The sequence below is a fragment of the Magnolia sinica genome, unplaced genomic scaffold, assembly GCF_029962835.1.
Source record: "Magnolia sinica isolate HGM2019 unplaced genomic scaffold, MsV1 ctg213, whole genome shotgun sequence".
Classification (NCBI taxonomy): domain Eukaryota; kingdom Viridiplantae; phylum Streptophyta; class Magnoliopsida; order Magnoliales; family Magnoliaceae; genus Magnolia; species Magnolia sinica.
In genome coordinates this window covers 271143-297947 of record NW_026682779.1, presented here as the reverse complement: position 1 = coordinate 297947, position 26805 = coordinate 271143, and the positions used below count along the sequence as shown (strand labels likewise).

Sequence of the window (26805 nt, the reverse complement as noted above, 5' to 3'; positions counted from 1 at the left end):
CGGGGCCCTCATAGGACCGTTCATGGCTGTACGCCCAAAATTCGGCGGCAACCACCCCCCAAAAAAAATTCTCTCTCACACTCCATTCCTTATTTCACACACACTCTCTCTCTCCGTTCCCACCGTCAGCGCCCTCGCTGTCACCCTCTCCCTCTCTCGAGGTCCCTCGCCCTCGCCGTCTCCCTCTCCCTCTCCCTCTCTCGAGCTCCCGCGCCCTCACACCTCCTTCAACAGCACCGTATCTTCAGCAGCGCCGCCTCCACCGGCTCTCGCTCGCCCTCACTCCCCCTAACATTGAGGCTTCGTCCTCTTCAAAGGTTCCATCTCCCTTACATTTCTAGGGTTTTGTTGATTTCCTTGTTACTGCGACTTGAACCTGAGATTAAATGCTTTTTTTTTTTAATTTTTAATTTTAATTATTATGCAATGAATGCATGTTTGGATGTGTCAGATCCGTAGGACCATATCTCATTCCGAGTGATGCAATTGATAGGCAGTCAGATCTTGGTAGGACGGGGTTGGACCACCATACCAGGGGCCTAATTTGTAGAATCCCCCATCAGGAGTAGGGAACATAAGATCAACCGTCTATTTGTTGGTCACTGATTAAGGGGCTAGGATCGTTCCGTTTTGGAGATTGCCAGGGCATGGCCTCGTCATCGGCGTAGGGTTGAGGGCGTTGTTCTGGTGGGCCCCACTGCCAGAAATCATCCAGATTGAAAGATCCTAGCTACCAAACTAATGTTGGTATTTGGGCAAAGGATGTTTTCAAAGAGGCCTTCTAAGAACCTTCATTCAGATATGGTCTTGGCTTGTTGTTGGCACAATATTTCTATATTTGTTACAAGATTGTGAGGCCGTTAAGGATAGAAGCTTCTTCAATGATCTGATTTGCATGATTTTTGGTTCTTATATTTACAGTCATGATGCTAACTGTGGTAGCGATGATGATGCCTTGAGGCTGTTTGGTAAAAATGTCTGAGAGAAGCATCGCATTTTCCTTTACAATAATTACAAGCACGTGATAGTAAGAACTCATAGAAGTTTTTATTTTTGATTGTCACATTCATTTTCCTTTAACATATATGAAGTTCTTTGGACATTCCTGGAGTTGAGACTGGAGATGGTGCATCATCATCTTGAGTTAGTCCTGCAATTTCTTTGAGTGGCTTCCACATGACTTTTCTCCTGCAATCATTTGTAGGCAATGTAAGTATCTAAATGAAGGTTTTAAAAGAACTCAATACCTAAACTTTAAATCCAAAGATGTTCCTTGTTCAAACCCACTTGAAAAGTGATTAATTCTATTTTGAATTCCAGATTCTGTTGGGATCTTAACCTCGTGTGGACCAAAGGGTCGCAATGGGCTGGGTTGGCCATTTGGCTTGATGACCCTGTCTCAATTTTGGGCTAGGCTTGGATCTATTAGCTTGGGCATGGGCAACTTGAACCCAATTGAAGAGATCCAAACCCCAGTTTGGGTTGGGTTGGGTCAGGTTGGGAGTATTACAAGTGTTTGGGTCGCATTGGGTTGGGTTGTCAAGGTCCTCAGATTGGAAAATGCCAACCTCATATGAAACCGGGTTGGGTTCAAGTTAAGCAAATTTGTGTTGGGTCAGGTTGGGAATATCATGTGTTTGGATTTGGCTGAGTTGAGTTGGAATTGGGGTTGTTTTCGAGTTCGGCACCTCAGTTGGAATATGGGTCAGGTTGGCTTGCAGGTGGGCTTGGGTTGACCCTCAACCTAACCCAACCTGCCTGAGTTGCACCCTTATGTCCAGCTGGGATGGGTAGACTCAGTCTGGATTTCATGTCTAATAAATAATGTAATGATATTTATAATATTTTGCACGGTTGTAGTATCCGTTAAATTTGGACAGTTGGATTTCTTTTCCCTAACTGCTGCTTCTCTCATGAAGTTTGACCTATCGGATTAGAGGACACAAACACGCACACACACAAAACTAAGTGTGACCAGTTAGCTGACAACCTCCTTTCATTTCCTTTCAACAGCTTGGTGGAATGAATTACTTACTTGCAGTTGAACACTCACCTTCCATTCTCTTGATTTTTAGAGTTCCCGCAATCATCCCGGGGATGGATGTATCACATGGTTCCCCAGGCCAGTTTGATGTGCCATCAATTGCGGCAGTAAGATAAGATGCATGATTTTTCTTTTCAACTGTTAGTCATAGACTGGTGGTAGTCTTGTTTCAATCCTGTCAGATAATATATAAATTCACTCGTCCATGCAACCAGATTTTTCTGCTTCTCATTATCTCAGTGTTATTCTATTTTTCTTTATTTGTGCTCTTAGGTTGTGAGCTCTAGGCAGTGGCCCCTGATTTCTCGGTATAGGGCATCTGTGAGGACACAGTCACCCAAGGTTGAAATGATAGATTCCCTCTTTAAGCCCACCTCAGACACCGAGGACAGTGGCATAGTGAGGTCAATAAAAAAGTTGGTTTTTTTTTTTTTTTGAGGTGTCGGTAAAAATGGTTTTGCAATGAAATAGTCTGATGCGTAGATTTCATGAGTTACTGATGGGATATTTGTTGTTGGTATCTAGGGAACTTCTACTAGATTTCTATACGAGTTCAGGGAAAAAGAAGCCTGACCAGATAATCATTTTCCGGTATGTTCTTGTTATTATTTTTGGAAATGTTTTTTAATTTTTTGGAGGCCCATTTCTGGATTATATTTCCATAGGTCTGCATTTGGTTGGTGTTGTAGAATGATACGGTCTGACACTCAACATTTGGTAAACTATATGTGTGTGTGTGTGTGTGTGTGTGTGTGTGTGTGTGTATACATATATAATTGTTTGCTAGACTAACCATTGCTCTCTCTACATGCACTCTTAAATGCAGCTGTGGGATGTTTGAGCTGTGTCCCGGCTCGAATCCTCTTGTGTATATTAGTTTTGATGTTGTTTGCATCCATGAAAGGTGAAGAAGGTTTTAAAGAAAAAACATCAGAGTTGTGCATCAGTTTGGATCTACCATTTAGATGACCTGGACCCTAGATTGGACTGTTAACAATCAGGTTCTTGATGCATTTATGGAAATAATTGCTGTTTTAAACCACCTGCTCATTTTAATCAGGTGTGGTGTTATCAGGGGTTGATCAGCCTGTTGCTTTGGACCTGATTATCTATATGATAAGTCCAACTTTATATACGGCTGAGATGTCCTAACGCAGGTCATGTAGATCACATGTGAAGCTTGTGTTTGAATGCCGAGGCTGAATGGTTGTATGCATGTCTAGCTACCCTACTCATCTGCATCAGAGCTCTTTCTAGGTTTAATGGTGTTGAGGACTGGGTTTCTAGGTCTGTAGAATTTGAGCTGTAACAGATTTTGCCTTAACCTTCAAAGGGGAAAATGGAGAATTTTTTAGTCTTAAGATCTTTCCTTCTATTTTGCTTTACCATTCTTCCTCATTTTAACTAAAAGAAGCTATTTGAAGTTATGCTCTGATTGACATGTTTATACATTTCCGCAATGTGGTGTCTTTTGGGGATGAATGTGTAGGTGCATGAAAAGATTTTATAATACCATGGACTTGTAATGAAACAGAATATTCTAAAAGTTAAATTGTATAAATTCAGTACTCCTTTCCCCATCCTGTTTCAGTTTCAACTGTCTCATATTTTTGCCATCTGTTTTTTTCTTTGAATAGGGATGGAGTGAGTGAATCACAATTCACACAGGTCCTAAACATCGAGCTGGATCAGATTATCGAGGTATTCTTGCCATGGAAAATGCCATGAATGATTATCAAAGCTACAAAGTGTACCTGTCTAAAAAGAATGCAGGGTCGTGATCTTTTCACCTTTATCTTTATCGTTGCAGGCCTGTAAATTCCTTGATGAGAACTGGTCACCAAAGTTTACAGTTATTGTGGCTCGAAAAAACCACCACACTAAAATTCTTCCAGCTTCAATCTCCGGACAATGTTCTGCCTGCTTAGCCTCTTCATAAATTTCTTGAAGAAAAGAGTATTGAAAATAAAAATTTCACTTCAATCCATCATGGTTGTTTGTTAATGCTTTAGTGGGATGCTCATCCCAAGTAGAAGTTAGTGCAAAGGAGATTATTTTTCTTTTGCGGTAGTACTGGGCCGGTGGGCCTTATACCTGCCCCAAAATATATCTTATTTGCTTGTGGACTGCAGAACACTATATTGAGTCCCACTCCAAGTATATTTTGAAAGGATTTATTTGATATGTTGGCAGAGTATTAGTATTATCATCCATGCGAACACCCATTGTGTGTCTTTCACCACTAAGAAATCATTCTAAATGATTGATCCCACTTCCTGTCCTTGTGGCCATCAAAACTAATAAATCACTTCATGTGTTTGAAGGCTCTGTCCTTGCAATCTTCTTTAGATTGACACCCGGCCACTGAAACCACAATTTTCTTATGTTATATAAAATACGAGGAGTCATGGCTATCCTTTACTCAAGAGGCTTATATCTTAAATAACAACAAGGTATGATCTCACTTCTCCATTTTATTTTATTTTTTTGCTATACAATGATGCAAACCACCTTTGTAGGTTCGGGCATTTGCAAGTTGGCCTGGAACTCGAGTCCAGCAGCTTCAAGTAGTCCTTGATGGCAACGGCCAGGTTGATGTCCTGACCAAAGGGAGCTAGATGAATAGGAAGCGGATTGCATCCTGACCGAGTCATGCATACTGATGAGGAAATGCAAATTTTCCTTGAATTTTCTTAAATTAATTGGTGATGCCATTTAAGTAATTCCATATAGCAATGTGTGTAACATTAACATGAATCTGTTACCCCATTTCAAACTACCTTACATTTTTTTATTTTATTTGCAGATTTTGGTAGGGCACATCAGGGCAGTTCTTCCAGGATTAAAAGCCTGCATAAGTGCTCAATTGGTTGCTGTAGCAAAAGACCATGCTGACCGTCTAGAAGTTTTGTGTGATGCCAGCTTATTAGACCCGAAAAAGTGGCCGACCGCCTATGAAGTTATGGGTGAGTGTTTTTTTTTTTTTAGCTATATCATGTTTTATAATTTAGAGATCTTGACAGTGGTGAAATATTTATGGTTTTGTTTATTAGTGGAGAAATGCTTCTCAATTCTCATTCTAGTTTGTTATCTTCCAATGATGGACATGCTGCTCACTGTCCAAAATCTAGAAAAATCAGTGGTCTTAAGAAATTTCCTTTAGTTGGCACACTATTTAAGGATAATGAAACCTTATAACTTATAAGCCCTGGTCAAGATGCCTTAACAAAGCAAACAGAACATTGTCATTACAATCTCGCAGCTACACTCGCAAATAGATAGGCCACTCGTGCTTGCATTTGACTGCTTTGAAATATTACTCTCTGGAAACTTATGTAGCCTCTTGTCCTTTTACAGAAATTATGGATAGCTGCCTGTATTTAATGTATAGTTGGTTTTCTTGCAGCCCATTCATGGGTTCAGGTTGATGGTATCGCTCCTGATAAGCCTCTTGATGCTGCAGTTCTAAGATCAAGAAAATGGCCCTCAGAGTGAGTTCAGTAGTCTTACCTTCTGTAATTTAGACATAATGCGTCAAATGCATGTCTTGAGATTGTGAAATGCTTCCTTGCAGAGTTTTGTTTTATTCTTCATGGGATTGTGAAATGCTTGTTCAAATTGTCCAATGTTAAACTGTTGTTATTGTGGTTGAATGTTAGAGATGAAAACAAGGAATTTTGATTTTATTTATTTATTTATTTTATAGATAAAATGGTGGCCTATTTAAATAGGGTGGTGCTACGAAAGTGATCATTTCATCTCGCAACAAAGATGCTCCCATGTTCGTGGGGTCCTATGATACCACCAAACCCACAAGATCTGACAGTGATGTATAGCTATCCACATGCTTGAGGCTAAAATGAGAGCTCTGAGCTCACTTTTTGTTAGGCATGATTTCTTTCCTCGGCTCATCTGGTTTATCCGTTTAACATAATTTCTTTGACTTCTCGCAGTTGTGCACTTGAAACAGTTAATACATCGAAACAGTTGTGCACATAATTTCACTGTGTTTTCTTTTTTCTTTGTTGTCCAAGTAATTTAACAAAAAGTATACTTAGTATCCAGTTGGAGAAATCTTCCATGACAATAGGAATTTAATAAATGAAAATTTGTAGAAATTGTTTTTATTTTTATTTTTCTTTTTGGTAACTGAAACAATCTCTAATTTGTATACATTTCAAATGACATTGTATGAAGAAATCACGGTTGGCCATCCAGATCATTAGTATTTTCTACAGCCTAGTGTTAATTATTGAAAAAGGGTCGTAAAAGTGTGGTTAGACCGGAGGACCTTGTTTCATTAAGAGTAGTTACATTGAGTTTTTTTCCTTTCATTAAGAGGACCTTGTTCATTTGCATATGTACTTGAGGATGAATGCTTCTTCTTTATTTGTTTATTTTTTTGTTCATTTGTTTAAATCTCTTCAATGCAGTGGATAATAGCATAAGCTGCTCTGAACCATGAGTGGTTTAATGAGGTCCCTCTGCTCAAATCAAAAGATTTTATGCCGACATTTCCTACTCAACATGCCCAAAACAGGTATTTGGCTATACAGCATGGATTTTGAACACAAACTGCTTCAAATGATTGATTTCTTGTGCCTCCTTTCTCAATGCAAATATAGAAAATTCTGATTTCTTGTGCCTCCTTTCTCAGAAAAAATATAGAAAATTCTGACTTCTTGTGCCTCCTTTCTCAATACAAATATAGAAAATTCTGATTTCTTGTGCCTCCTTTCTCAATACATATATTGCATGTTGTTGTTTCTCTAAACGTATGTAAATGCAACTGGTCATAAATCGACCTTTGGTTAAGTCTGTGCACCAAGTGATAGATGAAGATGGCTCTGTTAACATTATCTTACTCTACAACATGTTTTCTTCTTTTCTTATTTATTTATTTATTTATTTCTTTTTTCTTTTGGTCCTTTATAAATTTGAAGATCTCACTTAAGTTTAATCTAGCTTTTATGGGGTCTAGTAGAAAATGAATTGCCATATTTTGTACTGTGCCACATCCATTTTAGGAACTACAAAGTGTATTGTGGTACACATGCCATGTTTATAGTGGCTTTGTGCATGCGTATGGATTGTTGTGCTATGCTAGCATTCAAACAACAGACCTCAAGATAACTGAGGAACTTTTCCATTTCCATGTGAGTTTAGTCAGATTGTGAATATTTTCCACCTTTTTTTTCTGTTTGGTTTCAGCATTGCATTGTTTTGAATGGTACTTGTGTTGGTATGGGCATTTATGAAGTTGGACGGGTAATGACCAACAATTGGAATGTGACGAGAAAATCCTAGCCACCACTGCCGGCTGCAGTAAAAAATCAGTAATAAAAACTAGCAGTATGTCTGCACCATTGAAAGAGCTATTTTGAGTTTATAATTGGCGCATCTACAAGGTCCAAATCATTCATTTTTGGTATGTATTATGTACGAAACCTACCCCAAAAATTTTCTTGTCTGGCAGTCCTGGTTGCGTACTTGTGTTACCGGATTTTTGTCCATTTAGTGTCCGTAGACCGTTTTCAATGTCTATTTGCAATATTCAAAAGTTCTCCACTCATTTCAGCAATCTTCTTATGGTGCCTTAAAAAAAAAAATTTAAAAAAAAAATCATATGACAACCATTCCAAAAGGCTGGAAAGTCTGTTGCCTGCAGTTGTAAATTTGTCTTATTGTGTAGTTTTTGAGCTAGAGCCCATGCTAGGAAGGGCCTTCCATGTCTGCAGTTCAGATCTTGTATATCTGTGCAAAATAAGCTTCAGTGACTCCTTTGCCTATCTCATTTGTTTGCAAGGATTCGAGCCCAGAATATCGAAAGACTGGGATTCAAGGAATTGGTGTGATGATTGTATATGGCAAAAGCCATTAGAATGTGGGAACGAAGATGGGTTCCTTGATGAATGTGTCAAAATGGTTGAAGTGCTTGGTATGCTTTTAGCTTTTGAACTTGTTTTCGAACTTGGACATGCATTGCTGAATTCTGCATTATATTTGAACTTAAATGTGTATTACTTAATCCCATATTTGTGCAATCCTCTGTTTGATTGTTCCAATCTTTTCATTTAATGGTTCGTTCTTCATGATATGTCGAAATGTGGGTTTGTAAGCCATGAAGTCTTTATCTGTATTAGCTTAGATGAGTAGATCAATCAGAGTGTACTAGTTACGGTAAGACATGATAATTATAATTTTATTAGCCGTAGATTTGGTTCCTAAAACTGTGCTTATTTCTAACTTAATGTTGCTACGGCTTTCCTTTTATTTTAGCTACAAATATTATCCGTAGCTGTATAGCAATGAACTTAGCTGTAGCTTTTGGTATATCTAGCTACGGATTAAATTTGTAGCTATAGATTTTCAACAATTGCTACGGTACCATTTGCTGCGGATGTTTTGCGGACTATAGTTGTAGTAATAAGTCTTTAGCTACCATTTTATCCGTAGCTTTTGCCCCTTTTTCTCGTAGTGGTAGTACTACTTACAACATGAGGCCTTTAATTTTTAATTAGTAGTTTATCTTTCCACTCTTCATCCACATCATTCCATTGGATCACAAGGAAGATCGTACAGTTTCAAACGGAAGGCTGCGGGGCTTTCCTACTAGGTGATTTCACTAGCCATCCCGCCATGAAGTCTGATCCACACCTGATAATGAATGGATAGTCGATTCACAACTATCTTGCCACACGCTTAGTTTTTATTGAGTCCACGAATAGGTTGTCACCTTGCTAGCCGTCTCGCAAAGAGGTCCAATTCCGATCAAGTAACGAACATATGACCACATAGCACATCATGACTGTCCCACTACAAAGCTTAGTTCCAATTGGGCAACCAACAGATCGTCGTCCCTCAAGTTGATCGTGCGTGTCATTATTGTAAAAAAATCATTAATAGAATAACGTTTTCCTATATATATATATATATATATATATATATATATATATATATATATAGGGAAAAGGTACTATACGCTCGACCTTACCATGACATTTCGTAAGGTCGAGCGCTGTCCTATTACTGGCCGTCAGATGAAGGCGGTTTGCATCCAACGGTTGTTGCTTTAACGCCTAATGAAGGAGAGAAACCGGTGATACCGGTTTCATTGTGGCCGAATATGTACACGGCCATGTAAATAGGGCTTTTTTACCCCTTCGACGCAACCATCTCTCTCTCTCCCTGGATTTGGTCGAGCAGCTACATCCCTGTGCAGCCGCCTTCACCCCTCTCTCTCTCTCCCTCTCTCTCTCTCTCTCTCCCCCTTTCTCTCTCTCTTTCCCTCATTCCCTACCATCATGCAGTGCAGACCTCAGATTGAGTGTTAAAGGTAAGGTCTAGGAATGGATCACGCATTGGCTCTAGATTCGGATCCGAGTTTGATTCAGGTTCTGGGTCTGGGCATGGATCCGGCTCTGGCTCTGGCTTTGGCTTTGGATCCTGGCTTTGGGCAGTGATTTGGGACGGATTTTTCTTATATTCCACTTTTTCTTTTCTTTTCACTACAAGTGTTTGGCATGATGTTCTTGATAATCTCTTGTTGATAGTTTAAATGGTTCTCATGTACAGTGTTTGTAGTCTCTGTTAAGATTTGTAATTCTTCATTGTATTAATGATGCTGATTATTAGATTTCTTTGATTTAGTTCTTTCTTGTCGATGATTCCATATTAGCTGAGAGGGATAGTGTTTATTATCATTTTTGTCATGTTGATGTTATAAAGACATATAAAAAAAGATGATCTTCATGTTGGGGCCCTCCCTGTGCATGGATCAGATGATCTACAAGTGTGACATGATGGTAGAAAAGATGGGGCTGCATGCCAGGCTACCATAAGGCTGGCTGGATGTAGGTGATCAGTTCTGGTAGTGGGGTTTTTTCTCTGGTAATAAGTGAAGCTGTGCTAGTACAGCATTGGCCGTCTCTGTTTTACCAGCTGGAGTTATTTCAAGTCATTTCAATTGGCCATCCAAACACACTACACATCCCGAATGCTAAGATATATGCCGTTTGTGTGATGGATATGTTTCTATGCTTAGTGGTTGGACACAAGCACGAGTAGCTGAGTATTGTGCATTGTTGTAGCTGAGTATTGTGCACGATTAGCCAAGTAGGGCCAGGTCACACTAGGCCTCTTTGCTGGACAGGCTTAAAAGGCAAGCCGGTCATGTTGATTTCTAGATTCCACTCAAGACAGGGATGGAAAACCAGTGCTCAGTGACTTGAATGACAAGCAACCACGACTCCATGAGTTGTTGATTGAAGCACGCTTACATATTTTTTTATAGGAAAAAAAAAAAAAACTCTCTCAACATAAAGCTGAATTTCTCTGGCCTTGCATTAGAATTGAAGCAAGCAGCTTAGGCAGCCTTCAAACAGTGGAACATCCATGGGAGGGTAAATGCCTACAAAAAATAAGGTGTTACTTGTCAAAGGTTCACTGAGGGAAAACACAAGGCCAAAAACAAACAAAGCGCGAGAAGGAAACTGACCTGCGGAGATTACATCAATCATCCAAGTAGTAATAAGAGCCAGCAGATTTCTGCTCCCTGTCCTTGGTGGAGTCCAACTTGTTAATTCGTGGCCTATAATTAGTTGGGTCCCGCCTGAATGTAATATTCAGATGCTGCACAAAACATGGGAGCAAGCGGTCAAAGCTCTTAAGCACGGTAGCACAAGCACATGCATGCAAGTGTAACCAAGGAAACCCACACTATCTATCCAAACCAATTACATAACATCTGTAAATAACCTTTGCATTTCCAGGCAACTCTGTCTAGAATTCAAGCCCGTGGCCTGATTCACTAAAACAAGAAAAGGCAAAAGCCTCATAGGACTCGAACTTAAATTGTCCTCATTTCATACTATTTAACACTATTTAAGATTCCAAAAAAGTATGAATATTGAGTATTTTTTTTCCGAGCCTATTTGGATTAGTACCTTGGATTTTCTGTTCTAATTTCTAACTTTGTGAATCTGGTCTTCTGCTGCAGGTTTCAAGTAAGAAACCATAGCACTTGGTTAATTAGCTTTGAGTTTTCATTTTCTTTTATGTAGTTGAACTGACATGTTTGTTATGCAGTATCATCATTGTCTTTAGCCATTCAAGCCCGAGGACACTAACTATATCACCATCATTTGACTTGTAGAATACAAATGACCATATCGCTTGGGATTGGGAGTGATGAAGTGCAAGTGTACTTGATTGATAAACAACCCAATGGCAGTAGTGGAGGTGATTCGTGTGGGAGCCACGGTCTTGAAACACAACTCAAGCTTTATGGTACGGAGGCCAAAGAACTCAAGTGGGTTTTTCTTTTCTTCTTTTTTTCATTTTTTTCCTTTCTTTCTGGAAGACTCTGAAATGGCATTTGGCTGTTTTGTTTCTTTGAATTTGGCACTCCAATGCTAGAAAACGCTTACTTTCATTTTGTGTTTTTAAATTCCTAGGGCCTCAGATGCAGAAATTCAAAGAACATACTTGTTGCAAGGTATATCTTCAAATTAACAATTCATCTCTTGCAATTGACAAGAATTTTGTTGTTTTAATTGGTTTGACGTATCTGAATTTTAATTGGTTGGTTATTTGTTCCAATGCAAACTATGCAGAATTCCAAAAAATTCCAAAGAACACCCAATTCCTCCAACAAATCCATCTCACCATTCAGCATTCTTGCCAGACATAGCATCAAGCCTTGTGTCACCCCATTTGCACATGTGCCACGTCCATGAGTGCAGGGAGACAGTTGCATTGCCTTAGCATGTAAGGCGTTGGCACATGTATCATTCAATTATAAGATAATTAACTGACACTCACCTGCCTCTATTTAGTAGTTGACTGTGGTTGGACTATTCCAATTATCTGATCAGTTTGATGCAGCTGCATAAATTAATCTTTTATGCTACTTATTGTTTTTGTAACTAATTATCTAGTTGTAATTTTGGAATGACAACAATCTATAATTTGTATTTGAATTGGGTTTTCTTTGGAATTTTAATTTCATTGTTGTATATTTTTTTAGTCTATTGATTGGGTTTTCTTCTATCTTCATTACTTCCGTTTTCTCAATCCCTTCTTCTTTGTTTTGGCAGATTAAACAGAGAGAAAAGAAGGAAAAGTTAAAAAAGAATAAAAATAAACACTAACTTGTCTACTCCCTATCTTTTGTTGTGGTTTTTTCTTTCTTTTTTTTGTGGATTATTTCCCTTTTTCTCAAGTTCATCCTTACTGTCATGGGTTTGTAAGCCATGAAGTCTTTATCTGTATTAGCTTAGATGAGTTGATCAATCAGGGCATTTACTAGCAATGGTAAGAGACGTCACATTCTTATAAATTTTTTTCTTGAAAATAGGAAATAGCTACGGATATTAGCCATAGCCGTATTTCTAGAATCTGCAATATTACTAGCTTGTGTCTAATTGCATGATTGTGTCTAATTGCATGATTGTGCACCACATGTCTATGTATGAATGTACTCATAGTTGCATATGAGGGGTATTATGTACATGGAAAGGTGTAGTTTTATGTGGAAAGGAAACAAATTACGCGCAGATGAGCAGTGAGAATCTATTCTCATCTTCATTGCGTCTTTGTTTCCTTTCTGTGCCTGAACTTGCATTGACCAAATTCTCTAAGTTGTATTCTTGGAGTCCCAGTGGTTTTGTTCCTGACTAGATTAATTCTGTTTTCACAACAAATTCGTTCCTTGACTAAAATTTCACGGGCATTTGTCAAGTAGAAACTTATTTCGATATGGGTCCCCATTTGCCTATGGGGGATGTAAATGGGTTTTGAGAGCTAGTTTTGTCGTTGGCCCCATCTGTCTTCAGCTGTTGATATTAATGAAACCATCAACATGAAACTTTGATGGAGAGGGTCAACTTCGAAATATTGGAACTAAAGTAGGAGGAGATCAAGCATTCATTAAAGTTTAAATATGTCAAAAGTAACTATTTGAATTAGAATTGGATTAAATGTAAGAATGCATTTACAATATTCTTTGAAATTTTTGGTTTCCCCAGATCATCAAAACTAAGAAAAAGGATGAATCCCAGTAAAGTACTTCCAACCATTGTTCAGAAACCCAAAAACTTCACTTGAAATGATGTCCATCCGGGATGTGTGAATTCAAAGACTTAGATGCCTTTACTTGACTCGACTCAATATTTTTATAAATAAATTAATAATGTTATCTCAATCTTGTGCAGCTGGTTAGATGCATCTCCTCATTGGAACCTGATTTCACCCACTCTCTCTGTCTATCTGACTGTCTGTTTGTCTTTAAGAACAGCATGGGCGAGTGAGTTTGGAAGCTCTTGATATTGTCCATATATTTCACCATTGTTTTATTAGTTAAATGTTGAAAGCATAGTTCTAAAACCTGGTGACAAGACCCAAGGCTCAGTCAACTCAACTAGAACAGATTTCGAGCGAAGCCACTGGCAAAATTGATCCTTCATGAGACTTGAGTTGACTCAACATGGCTCACTGAGGGAGGGATCTTGTCAAGTTGAGCCGACTCATCTGAGTCTTGGGTCATGTCACCAAATTTTAGAACCATGCTTTCAACACTTATAAAAGAATGCTAAAATATATTTATGATATCAATAAGAGCTTCCAAACTTTCAGTCTCTTCACAGTTACCTACCAAAATATTTCTTTGAAAGATGGTCATGGCTACTAACAAGCTCTTTTCTACTATATTCACACCATGCATGCTCTTTTATATTGAATGAATTGAAATAATAACCAATCAAGTTTTTAAAAGATTGAGGCCATATTTCGTAGTAAGCAGTCCTTTTTATCTTTGGCAGGTGAAGGAGATAACTCGGGTATTCGAGGTTGTCAACGGTGAATTATCTTATGTGGTTCAGATGGCTACCCATTTGCATGATCTTCAACCACATCTAAAAGCATTACTCAAGAAGCTTTGATGCATTTGTTTTAAGACAAAAAATGATAATTCAGTGTCTCTAACATCTACAATGAGAGCAGCTGCTGGTAATGTAGATACTCTGTTTTGGCATCTATGTATGCCTTAAAGGGCTCATGAATTAATGCAATGGGTGTCTTTTGGCCTTTGGTTTTTTCGTGAGTGTTCAAACCAACTTAATTTTCACCTTGCCCATAAGGCTGACATGTCATGAGTGTGCAATATCGAAGCCGTAGGAAATATCAACCCCACCTTGAAGATCACTTGGTGCAAAAATCAGGCTGATCTGCTTGTCAACATGATGAGTGGTGTCCATTGTTTGTCAACATGATGAGGGGTGTGGCCTGATTTTGTGCCAGAACATCTTGATGGTGGGGCCCACCTTCTGGACAGGTTGAAGGCAAGGTGAATGGCAACACTACCATCCGTTCTCCTCTTTGTGAAAAATCCTCAATTTGGAGAATTTGCATTCGCTGTCTTGTGGGTTATATGAATTGATTTTGTTGCTGATCAACAGGGGTGACGAGGCCCATTTCTTTCAGTGGTTTTTGGTACTTGATCATTGAAGATTGCGGCTGTGAATCGATCCAACCAATGTTACTCCATGTTTTCCAAGTATCATCAGCCAACCCATCTATAGATCAACACACATGCTAGGATTGCAGACACATGCGAGTCTAGACCATCCATCAGGTAGGACCACCTTGTAGTTCCTGGCTCAAAAATTATGCTCATCAACTCTTCAGGTGGGCAACGTTGCACATCACAAATGAACTGTTATTAGAACTTGTTTGACCTGTCCATTTATTTATAACACTGGCCTTCCTGATTCATGAACCATGTTGATTTTTGGAGCATGCTATCCATGAAAAGCTAAGCAAGTATTCTTTTTAAAGGAAATAGGGGGAGTTGGGGAATTAAAACAGAGTTTTAGTTTTTTTCCAACTTTTCTCAAGATTGATCTAAAACTTTTGTAGCCCATATTTTTTTTTAATCATTATTCATCACTGTTTCCATTAGTATGGTCCACCTGAGATTTGGATCTTCTTATTGTTTAGGATCGCATCCTAAAATGAGATGTAAAAACAGATGGACGGCGTGGATATACAAAAAATACATCAAGGTAGGCCCCACACGATTAGGGTAACACCCGCTAAGCTATTGCATGTGTAATAGCTAACCTGCTCTGTTCTTTTTATGAAGTAAAGAGTGCTTTACATGCTACACAATCTCCTTGATTCTCCGCCACACTGATTGCTTAAGCCATATTCCGTTTTTTCCCTCTATTTACAAGCTCTCCATTAATTACCTTATGCTTCTTAATACCTCTTAATTATGACTTACAACAAACGTAACTAGCTGTTTATCAGAAAACCATACAGCTTCGCCTGTTTGGTAGGTGGGCTTAGGAGGATTAAGTGGGATGGAATTACATTTGGTTTGTTTATGTGCAAATTCCACCTTTTGTTTGGAGTCTACAGGGAAGGAATGGGATTGGGTGGAGTGGAATTGTATTTCCTCCATATGGATCCTTGACACGTAACATTCCAGTTCATCCACATGCATCCTTTTTTTTTTTTTTTTGGGTTAGCTTGTCAGTACACACCCATGTCAGTATACACACTCCATGTTAGCCACCCCCGCTAGGGATCGATACCAAGACCTCAAGTGTTGAAACGAGCTGTCTCCACTCAGTCTGCCAGTTGAGCTGGGTGTATCCACTTGCATCCTTGACACATAACATTTGAGTTGTATGTGTGTGTGTGTGTGTGTGTGTGTGTGTGTGACTAATATCAACTGTGAATCTGGTCCTTTGATTGCAATTTCATGGTCCACCACACATGATTTTTGCTTAATATGGTGTCTAATCCCAAACATAGGGATTGGATGGGCAAAATGCCATTATATTTCCATACAAGCAATTATTGTGCAATAATGGTGTTAATACCATCTAATTCAATTCCATACCATTTAATCTCATGGACCAAATAGGTGAGCCTGTTTGGAATGAGGAATTGACTGTTACTGATGCATGCTCTCCCTGTATGGCCACTCCCCTGCCACTGGCCAATGGCTAGTGGCCAGTGCTCTGTGGACCTCAACATGATGTATGTTTCTCATCCATGCCGTCCATCCATTTTTCCATATAATTTTACAGTATGAACTTAAAACTGAGTTAGATCAAAATCTCACGTACGTGGATCACACGATGGGAAAACAATAGTGATTGAACGTCTATCATTAAAAACCTCTTACGGCCACTGTAATGTTTATTTGACATCGAACCAGTAGCCCACTTGAAGGATGTTGCGCTATTGTCTGAACTTTTCTCTCCGATTGGGCCTTGGATCGGGGTTTGGTTCGACTAGGTGACCATTTTGTCTATTTTATCATTTTCTTATTGAATTGATGACTGGATTTAGGTTTGACCATTCATTTTCTAATTGAATTGATGGCTGGATTTAGGTTTGACCATTTTGTCCTTTTGATAATTTTCTCATTGATTTGACGATTAGATTTAGGTTTATGATCATTAGAAAGTTTTTTTTTTTTTTTCTAGGTCATGACTATAAATAAATTTCTTCCTCATTTTAAGTCGTTATTACTTAGAATATTGGTAAAAATAATAATTAGTCTAAGATATATTCATGGATCGGCTAACTTGGTCCCTAATTCTTAAATTTGAGTCATAAATGATCTACTTTACATCAATATTTGCATTTTTTTCATAATTCTGATCGTGCATAAAGATATAATTTATCTCTACGCCAAGACCTATCTTTTAGAATAATTGGATGTTAAGACCCATCCAATCTAACTGTTAATTTTCTTAATATATTACAATTTTGGATCTAATGGTTCAAATCGATTTCTAATTAGGTAGTTTGGTCGGGTGGATCTTACTTTTCTTACGTAAATTTTTTTAATTAGGTGATTAAACTTTTGATCAATAGTTGGATTAGACTAGATCATAAATTTAATGGTCCGGATCATTAGTTTAATCTTTTTCCCTAACTTCTATGATCCAGATCCAAGATCGGCTTATGGATTGAGACTAACATGACCAAATCATGGTTAATTAATGTCTTAGATGAAAATCTACTCTTAAATATTGAGATACACCCTTAAATCTAAATGTATGTGGTCAGGACCAATTTACAATACCTTTAAAGTTGGTAGGGCCTACTGCTGCTACTGTAACATCCTGAATTTTCACTATTTTTAATTGCAAAATATTATATATATATATATATATATATATATATATATATATATATATATATATATATATATATATCCTTGATACTCGAAGTGAGTATATATGTGAGTAGTACCGATAAAGAACTGCGCAAATTCGATTAACCAACCGTATGAAACCAACAAATCTACCTGATTACTTAAACATCAAGTCTAACCTTGAAAATTGTTCATTTAGGGCCCAAATTAAACCGACCTATCACTGACTAATCAAGACAATCATAACTAAATTAAAGATCTACCCAAAATCGAGCTGACTATGGGCCGGATCTTAACTAACGAACCAAGTTAACCTATTTACTCATTTACCCTAAGAACCAATGGTTTAGAGTAATCATGACTGAACTCCATTTTTGCAAATTTTGAATAGGCCATACTGGGAATATAGTTAATTCAGCCCTTAACAACTGCGCCCAAGAAATCTCCATACCCAATTCATTAGAAAAATGCCTTGATTATCCAAACAAGCTTCAGACCGCTCGTTAGTGGCCCACTAGTTCTGAAATTATATAATAATGTCCGTATCACTGGGCTTGAAGTCTATCGCGGACGGTGGACCCAAACAGTGTCCCGAACCGCACAACTTGGACTGTGAAGGTAGAGCTTGAAAGGCACGACTCTCCGAGACTTAAATGAGTTGACCCTACCAGTAAAACGACGAAGTCATGACTTTCTAACCGTTGAATTGCAATCAAACTCAGGTCATGAGCCAAGGATATTTTCTTGCTCATATCCGTATAACTGAGTCCCTGATTGAACATTGGTGACCATTGATCATAAATCAGGCCTCCATGGCCAATCGGGTCATCCGTTTGCCGCCAAATTTAAACCAACCACTCATCCGATAATGGAACACCTGCCCCATAACACAGATGGGTCAGGGGGCCACTGGGATGGCCCCAAGGACCATAAATCCACCCATTAGGGGTACATACGTTAGAATAAGACTCCCTGGGACTATTTGGACTAATTTTCAGACTACAAAAGCACTTAAATCTCTCTCCCACACTCTCATATGAATTTTTCTGCAAGTAGGGAGAGAGAGAAGAGAGTAGAGAGAGAGTAGAGTGTGAGGAAGAGCTCTAAGAGGCTGGAAATTGGGAAATTTTGCTCCCCTACCTCAGTCCCATATCAGAGCTTGCGACCCCACCGCCGCAAGAGTGGCTTACCAGCGATCGGAAGGTATCCACTCAATCTTATTTTAGATTTTAGTGCATTAGGCCACTTGCATGTATCCTAACATGCAAATCCAATTGGCACTAGATTTCGACACACCAATTCGCAGGATCAGCACCTTGGGAGCTGCTATGCAAGCCGTTGAACCATACCTAGGTGCAGACCATTATCCTTAGGTGGCCAATTATCGAGCATAGGCTAAAATTAGTAATTGTGTTTGCTAAAATTTGCTTTGCATGGTTGATTTATAAGGAATACGTTAGTAGTTGCTTCTTTACAAATATGCCTAAGCATGTTTAGAGAAATTGATGCTTAATTCCATGTCAAATAGTCTAGGTCCTTCGAATATTGCCTTCCTTCCTTGCTTTTCCTTCTTATTATGTGAAATTGAAATTAGAACAACCCTAAATTTGAAACAATTTGCGGGAAATGTGCTACATGTATTCTATGCATTTAATTTGGGTCAAATGTACGTTGTTGTTTACATGGATGCCTAAATTTTCTGCAAATAGGATTAGTTTATGATCTTCCTATGTTATTAAGCAGTCCAAACTCTACATACATGCATGACTAAACTTCTGCAACTAGGAGTAGATCATAACTCTCTTTATGATGCCAAGTAATTTAAATCTTAATTATTTGCATGCCTGAATTCTTCTGTAACTAGGATCAATTCATGATCTTCTTTAAAATGTTAAGTAATTTAGATCCTTTTATGGGTTGGCCAGTGGAACTACAAGGCTTGTATGGGCAGCCCCACCGGTTGGGCCGTTCAACGAACAATTTGAACAATTTAGGTCGAACACGGATAACTGACAGTAGTTGGACTACGTGGGATGCTTACACCCAATGCCGGGTGTTTTGCAGTTCACCTCAATCAAACAAATTAGCCCACTAACTGACCAGCTATCTCTGTTAACCATGTATAATTGCACCTGTTTGAACCTGAGACACCCGACGCCTATGTAGCGCCCACTGGTAACAACTATGATGTGATCCACAAGTCTTGGGAGTTGGACATGGTGAAATGAGACACTATGATCGAGTTGTTGGCCTACGTTAAGGTGACGAGCTTCCCCGTAGTGACCGCGGGCAATCCAGGGTACAAACTCGCCTCGTGAGCCAGACATGGTCGAATGAGACACTATGCCCGAGCCATTGGCCTATGCTGGGGTGACGAGCCTCCCCCGTAGTGACCGCGAGTAAGCCTTCTTTACAAGTCACCTTTCGTATGTGTTTCCGGGGAATGACGAACCCAAATGGATCAAGGATCGCAGGCACAAGGCTGTCGCGACCGCTTGCGCCTCGCGATCAAGATAAGGGCATTGACTTCGTTAAGGTGTTCCAGTTTTCCCAACTTGCTGGATCAATGGACATAACTAAATACTTGACTAACATATTCTCCATCACATCGCATTAGTTAAGTTGACGACTCAGCAGTTGAGGTAGCATTGAAGGAGTGTTGGATATTGCGAACGTAAGATGGTGTCACTCGAGAGAGTGTTAGATGGTGATGGTATGTATCAGATCATAATAACATGCATACACATTAACAAGAGTAGCTAGGAACTTTGTGTTTGATGCTTTTCTATTAATTGCACCTATGAAATTGATAACTTCTGTAACTTATTACTAATGGAACCCACTGAGTTGATCACTCACTCTCCTTCTGAGATGGTGTTTTAAAACACTAACCAGACACTTTCATAAATGCATGTACTAGGAATTCGACACGCAGGACGAGGCGTTCATAGATTCGGAGGAGGAGCTCTCCTATTGCCAGCTCTTGGGTGGGCCACTATAGTTGCCTTAGGGACACAATGGGGCCATAGGATAGGGTTATTTTTATTTATATTTTAAATATTTTTATACATTTGTATTTTTAGGACTGTAAACTTTTTTCAGTTGTAGTCTTGTATTTTGGATAGATATATTTCACTTGTCAACTGATTTACTTGCTTTAAAATTTATGTTTATTTCAGGGTACATCGCATAGTCTAATTTAATTCTATGAACTACTCAAATGCCAAGTTAAACGAATTATAAAATCCCGCTTCCGCAAAGAATAAGTGGCACCCGAGATGTCGGAAGTCGAGTATCTACTCGACACCCCTGAAATCCGGGGCGTTACAACTACATTATTAGCATTATATCTTTCATTGAAATGATATAAAGTTCTTTATAGTTCTAGATCTTCTATCTAGTTACAAAAGCAAGATATTAAGGTAGGGCCCACCTAGATCAGATTCTCTTACACATGAGGCCCTTAAAAAATGTAAGATTGACCACGATATGCATCGTCACATTTTTAAATCATGATTCTACCAAAATTTAATAGTACTTAATTTATTTGGATTGCCATCATCATGCATCTAGTTCTAGAAATAGCAAAATTAATTATATATCTTCATATCTTCATAATTCCACACTCATCCCAACTCTTGATATTGTGATAAGCTTTTTTATTTTGGGTTAGCTTTGTTAGTACGCACCCATGTCAGTACACACAGTCTATGTTAGCCACCCCCGCTAGGGATCGGTACCGTGATAGGCTACTTTTTAATAATATCATGTAATTTCTTATGATCTAATTTAATTTGGACAGATCTAATTGGATTGTATTTTCCATATTCGATCAAGGGTTGATCCATACCACTGATTTGTGTTCACATCATGTGATCTACCTCATTCTATCAATGATCTAAAAGGTACCAAGTGTATTTGCAAGGATTTCACCATAAATCCTGATGGAAAGCTAAAGTATTACGATCAAACACTAATCTTCAAGTTATCATACATATATGATCAAATCTAAATCTTTATCCCAAGTTAGTGTGGTGGGGCCTACTTTCATGATCATGGATCTAGTTAGGTCCACCACACATCTAAGAGATGTATTTACAAGATTCTAAATCATAGGAAAAAGAAATCTTACACCAACATACATATACATCAAGGTGGTACCAAACACACTAACATGTTTGTGACAAATCCACCCCATTCGTCCGCTTTGAGAGCTCATTTTAGGACATGAGACAAATGATGTGTTTCAAAAACTTATGTGGGTCACATGAGAGGAAACAGTGGGGATTCAGTGTGAATTGTTGAAACATTTTTGGGGCCATAATTTTTTATGTCAGGATTTTTTTTTTATTTATAGTATTTTCACTTCATCCTAGTAGTAATGACCTTATAAACGGTTTGGATGGATTATAAACATCAAGGTGGAGCCCAGGAAGGTTTCAACTATAGGAATTTCTTTCCCCAATTTTCCCTCTCGTGTGACCCACCTGAGTTTTGGATCTACATCATTTTTTGTCGCATTTCCTAAAATGAGCACTCAAAACGGATGGACGAAGTAGATTTATGACAAACATCTCTGTAGCCGCACCCAGCATCCTTGCGCAGGAACTTCCTGCGAAAGGTTCTACGAGGAAATCCGCATCCCCAAAAAGTACGGCCTACCACGCTGACGTGGCAGCATGGGAATACATGCTGTTGTCCACGTCGCAGCATGGTCCCACGCGGCTTGGTCCACTCTTTTATGTTGTTTGTTGATTAGTATGGCCCACTAGTGTAGCTTTTGATAGGAACTCATTCAGCAGTTTCTAATCGTTAGATTAAAAAAATAAAAATAGAACAATGCCTAAGATGAGCACATGGATGAGAATGGATGGGCTAGGCTCACTTAAATAAATCAGTAACTTTCTCTCTATGTTTGTGCACAAGAAGTTTTTAATTGTCACTCACCATTATTTCGCATGTCATTGTCCGCATGAGATATGGATCCTCTTCATTTTTGGATTCATGCCCTGTATTAATAGAATAGCACCATAGTAAGGAGTACACGGACATGGGTGAGTGGCTCACCAAATCCAATCTGCTCCCACCAATCATTCGGTATGAATCCAATCATTGTGAATAGTCCAGATTCATTTCATGGCATCTACCTAAAAATGACGTAGATCAATTCTCAGGTGGACCACATCACAGTAAGAGAAGTAATTGAATGTGCACCATTAAAACTTCTCAAGCCCACTGTGATGTTTATTTTCCATCTAACCTATGGATTACGTCACACGGTCCTGCACGAAGAGAAATGAAAAATATCACTTGATCCAAAACTTTCTGTGGCGTCTAAGAAGTTTTTAACGGTGAGCATTCAGTCGACATTTTTTTTACTATGGTGTGGATTATATGAGACGTGGATCTACCTCATTTTTCAGCTCATGTCTAAAATGAGCTGAAAAAATGGATTAATGGTACGGATAAAACATATACATTATAATAGGCGCGTATAGCTTTTCCAACACTGACCATGACCTGGTACCGGAGGGAATCCAATAGTAGAGATGCCGACAGCGAGTCAGCCGCCAAGGTTGAATGGTCATGGTAAAGGAGAATGCTTGTGTCCGACCTCTGTCGGACAATAAGCCGTCTGGACCATATATGTGTGAGGACCTACGATAATGTATCTGTGTATCCACGTTGTTCATTTCTTCTCTAAGATCATATTATGGTATAGAGTAAAATATTAGGCAGATCCAACGCTCTAATTGACCACACCAAATAGTGAACTTAGTTGCATTAATTGCACAAAACATTAATTCATGTTGTATTAAATGACAGAATCATCTCTAATATGGTCCACAGGAGCGTTGGATCTACCTCATTTTTAGGCTAATACCTTAATATGATCTCAGAAAAGATATGAACGGCATGGATAAACAAATACATCACTGTGGCTCCACACAGATCTACTCGGACGGCTTATTGTCCGAGCGGGGGATCGGATGCAATCAGCTTCCAATGGTAAAGGGAAAGGTCATTGGGCGTATGACTCAGCTTGCTTTGTCATCTATCTAAATGTCAATACACACGAAAAGCTCTAATTCATTTGAAAGATAATATCCAACCATCAGATTGCCTTCCTCATTTCCAATCTCTGTCTACCGCTGATCGCAGAAGCCATTTTCTCTGTGTCTCTCCATTCATTCCGGTACGCTTCATTCTACCATTTTAATAATACAACGGCATATATATTAGTATCACATTGCTCCCCAGAAACAGGGATTCACCCACTACGGTGGCCGCGCCCCTCTTCCCGGGGAGGGACGCAGATGGTGCTCTGTGGGCCCTATCATGATGTATGTGTTTCATCCACACTGTCCATCCATTTTTCCAGATCATTTTATTGTGTGAGCCCAAAACTGACTTGGATCAGTGTTGATTGAATGGCAACCATTAAAAACTTCTTGGAAGCTATAAAAGTATTTGGATAAGCTGATATTAGCTTTTTCCCTTCATCCATGTCGGTATGACCTAAGGTTTTTAATGGTAGACAGTTAATCGTAATTATTGGTTTCCTACGGTGTGGTCCACCTGAGATTTAGAACTGTCTTGCTTTTTGGATCAAGCGATCAAATGATCTGTAAAAATAGATGGACGGCGTCGATCAAACACATATATCATGATAAGGCCCACGGAGCACCAATCACTAGCCAAGTAGCTAGAGGCAGCGTTACTAGCCAAACCGCATCTGAAACGGACTTAAGGCATACTCATCAGTTTTGACCGCGTCCTAAAATGATATGGAAAAACGGATGAACGGCCTGGATGTAAGGCATATACATCAAGGTGGGCTAAAACAGGGATATACGGATCTATGTGGATCCCCTAATCGGACGAGAGCGGATTAATTGAGACCCGGTCTCACGCAAGATGGCCCACCTTGATACATGTCTTATGTATCCACACCGTCCATCCATTTTTTCAGATCAATTTAGGACATTATCCCATAAATGAAGCAGATCCAATTATTAGGTGGACATTATTAGAAGAAAGAGTGGTGGTTGAACGCTCTACCATTAAAATCTTCGTGGGGCACACTTTAACGTTTTTTTTTTTAATTTATTTACTTTCCAATATGTTGATAAGGTTACATAGGCCCTGTACGAAGGAAAAAAAATCAGCTTAATACAAAACGTGTGTCCCATTAACGGTCAAATAAACACAGTTTCCTATGGTATGGTTCACCTGATAATTGAATCTGTTTAATTTTTTAGATAATGCTTTAAATTTATCGGGAAAAATGAATGGACGGCAAGGATACATAATACATACCTTAAGGTGGCCTCACCGTAACCCCACGGTAAGGGCCGCACTGTCTTGCATGAGTCCAGCCTCACCTAATCCACTCTCCTTCGGACAACTGGCTTTCCCCCTAAATTCTTTAGTCAAGAATTTAAGTGTTGTACTTGATGTCTTAAATCTAGTTAGATACAGGGTTTATCGATGCCATTGCCAGTCTGTTCAATGTCACCTTGGATGAACAGTGCTCGATCACATCAAGATTTTCTAGATTTTCTCCAGTTGGTCGTTGACCTATCTGGGCACTTTTTTAGATGCCATCGATGGATGTTTGATTGAACCTTTGACGGAAAATCAGATTTTGTCTTTAGACAGTTTGAGTGTTAGTTCGATGCTATCGACCCGACTTCAATGCCATCGAAGGATAAGTTTAGATGACATTGAAGGACGTTCGATGACATCAAACGTTTTGTGCAAATTTTGTAGATCCGCTCGATCAGCAAAATTTGTTTCCGATTTTGTTTTAGATTCTCCCATAGGCTATAAATATGGGTGTAAACGGGATTGAGATGTATTCTAAGGGTTTCTAAATAATTCTAAGGTTTCAAAGGTGTGAAGTAAGGGTGAGATTCGAGGTTGTTCGAATCAGGTAAGCCTTCTTTCTTTATAATTTCTACTTTCATAGTGAATTCCTGACACTTTGTGAAGTGGTTTTTATTTTTTTATTTTTTTTCGAAAGGGTTTTACATGTTAAATCAATGTGTTTTCCTTTTGTGTTTGCTTGGTGCTACCTAATTGTTATCTTAAATTCATCTCCGTATGATTTCGCCGTTCTCCCAACATTAAGTAGGGCTATCATGGTGTTTATGAGAAATTTATTCTATTCATCCATTTTTTGCTCTCATTTTAGGATAGACGATAAAAAAAACAAGCAGGATCGAAGGCTCATGAGGACCACACATAAGGGAAAACTGGGAAAAGAAATGACTGCAATTCTTGGGATCCACTTTGATTCTTTTATGCCATCTAAACCGTTTGTAACGTCATTCCCATTGGGGGTCTTTGCTCTTGCTCGGGTGGTAGACTCGTGAGTGTGTGGGGGTGTGTGCACGTGTGTAAAATTTTTATTTTTTATTTTTATTTTTTTATTTTTTATTTTTTTAAAAAGGTCATTCCCATTGGGATAAATTGAAAACAAAAATTCTTAGCCCGATAAAAAACTTTTGTAGCCATGCAAATGTTTCAGCGGTGGCCTTCTGTTTCATCTCGTGTGGCTCACTTGGGTCTTGCATCCAACTTATTTTTTATTGCAAGTCTTAAAATGAGTTTGAAATACGGATGGACAGAATGGATTTCTCATAAACATCAAAGTGGGCCTCATCTAGATTCCCAGTGCACTTCTTACCAAAAGGCTCTGGCAGTAAATCAGCTGCCCCCTTTTCCCACGTATCCGGACAAAGCCTTTTCCAAAGGAACTTCCTGCCACGGGGAGTTAAGTGGGGCTCATTCCAATGTTTGTGACAAATCCACCCATTCAACAGTTTTGCCCAATCATGTTAAGACATGGCACAAACATATCCAAAACTCAGGTGAGCACGTGGATGAGAATGGATGGCTTAGATCTCGTGATGCCGAGGCTGGGCTCACTTAAATAAATCACTCACTTTCTCTATGTATGTGTTTGTGCATAGTGCGTAGGGTGGCGCACGTCCCTCCTTTTTATAAAACTCTCAGAAGCGGGATTGCGTAGTAACTCAGTATGCTAATCGTACTGAGTAAACTCTGTGGGGTCCACCATGATTTATATATTGATGGCCAATCTTGCATTTTTTTTAGGGCAAGATTGGCCATCAATCTTGCCCTAAAACTCTATGGGGTCTACCATGATTTATATATTTTATCCACTCCTTCGATACATATTAACAGATAATGTTAAGGCTCAAACCCAAAATAAGCATATCCCAAGCTCACCACGGGAAACAGTTTGAATTGAACATCTACCATTGAAAAATTCTTAAGGTCTACTGAAGTTTTGGATTAATCTTATATTTGTGTTTTCCCTTCATCCATGTTTTTTGGATCTTAAGAACAGGTTGGATGATAAATAAACATCACTATGTGCCTAGCAAGGTTTCAATGGTGGAAATCATTATTCCCACTGTATCCAGTGCTGTGGTCCACTTGAGCTTTATATGTGCTTCAATTTTGGTTTCAACCCCTTAAATGATCTGGGAAAATGTATGGATGGCATGGATAAACCACATACATTTACGGTGGGCCCAACAGAGTTTACTCAGTA

At 38.9% G+C, this 26805-nt stretch overlaps 2 protein-coding genes and 1 long non-coding RNA gene across 3 annotated transcripts in view; all 3 read left to right on the top strand.

The window, feature by feature from the left end:
* Positions 1-2002: 2002 nt before the first annotated feature.
* On the top strand, positions 2003-3998 carry LOC131236100 (protein argonaute 4A-like). Its single transcript, XM_058233240.1, has 5 exons — positions 2003-2151; positions 2318-2448; positions 2570-2635; positions 3682-3745; positions 3855-3998. The coding sequence occupies exons 1-5, from the start codon at positions 2023-2025 to the stop codon at positions 3981-3983; spliced, it is 519 nt and encodes a 172-aa protein (XP_058089223.1). The 5' UTR covers positions 2003-2022; the 3' UTR covers positions 3984-3998.
* An 8715-nt stretch (positions 3999-12713) lies between these two features.
* Positions 12714-14136, top strand: LOC131236099 (uncharacterized). The gene is made up of 2 exons (XR_009166538.1): positions 12714-13349; positions 13864-14136. It is a non-coding gene; the product is annotated as an uncharacterized LOC131236099 (long non-coding RNA).
* A 9193-nt stretch (positions 14137-23329) lies between these two features.
* LOC131236096 (disease resistance RPP13-like protein 4) overlaps positions 23330-26805 on the top strand; it is a 97664-nt gene continuing 94188 nt past the window's right edge. Inside the window, exons 1-2 of the mRNA XM_058233212.1 lie at positions 23330-23415; positions 25108-25155. The gene's annotated coding sequence lies outside the window, so the exon portion shown is untranslated. The remainder of the gene's footprint in view (positions 23416-25107; positions 25156-26805) is intronic.

Excerpts from the sequence above, each read along its gene's own strand:
- LOC131236100 (XM_058233240.1), top strand. The coding sequence starts at position 2,023 with ATGAATTACTTACTTGCAGTTGAACACTCACCTTCCATTCTCTTGATT. Across the intron at positions 2,152-2,317 it reads ATGTGCCATCAATTGCGGCA|GTTGTGAGCTCTAGGCAGTG; the intron begins GTAAGATAAGAT and ends TTGTGCTCTTAG. Across the intron at positions 3,746-3,854 it reads AGCTGGATCAGATTATCGAG|GCCTGTAAATTCCTTGATGA; the intron begins GTATTCTTGCCA and ends TTATCGTTGCAG.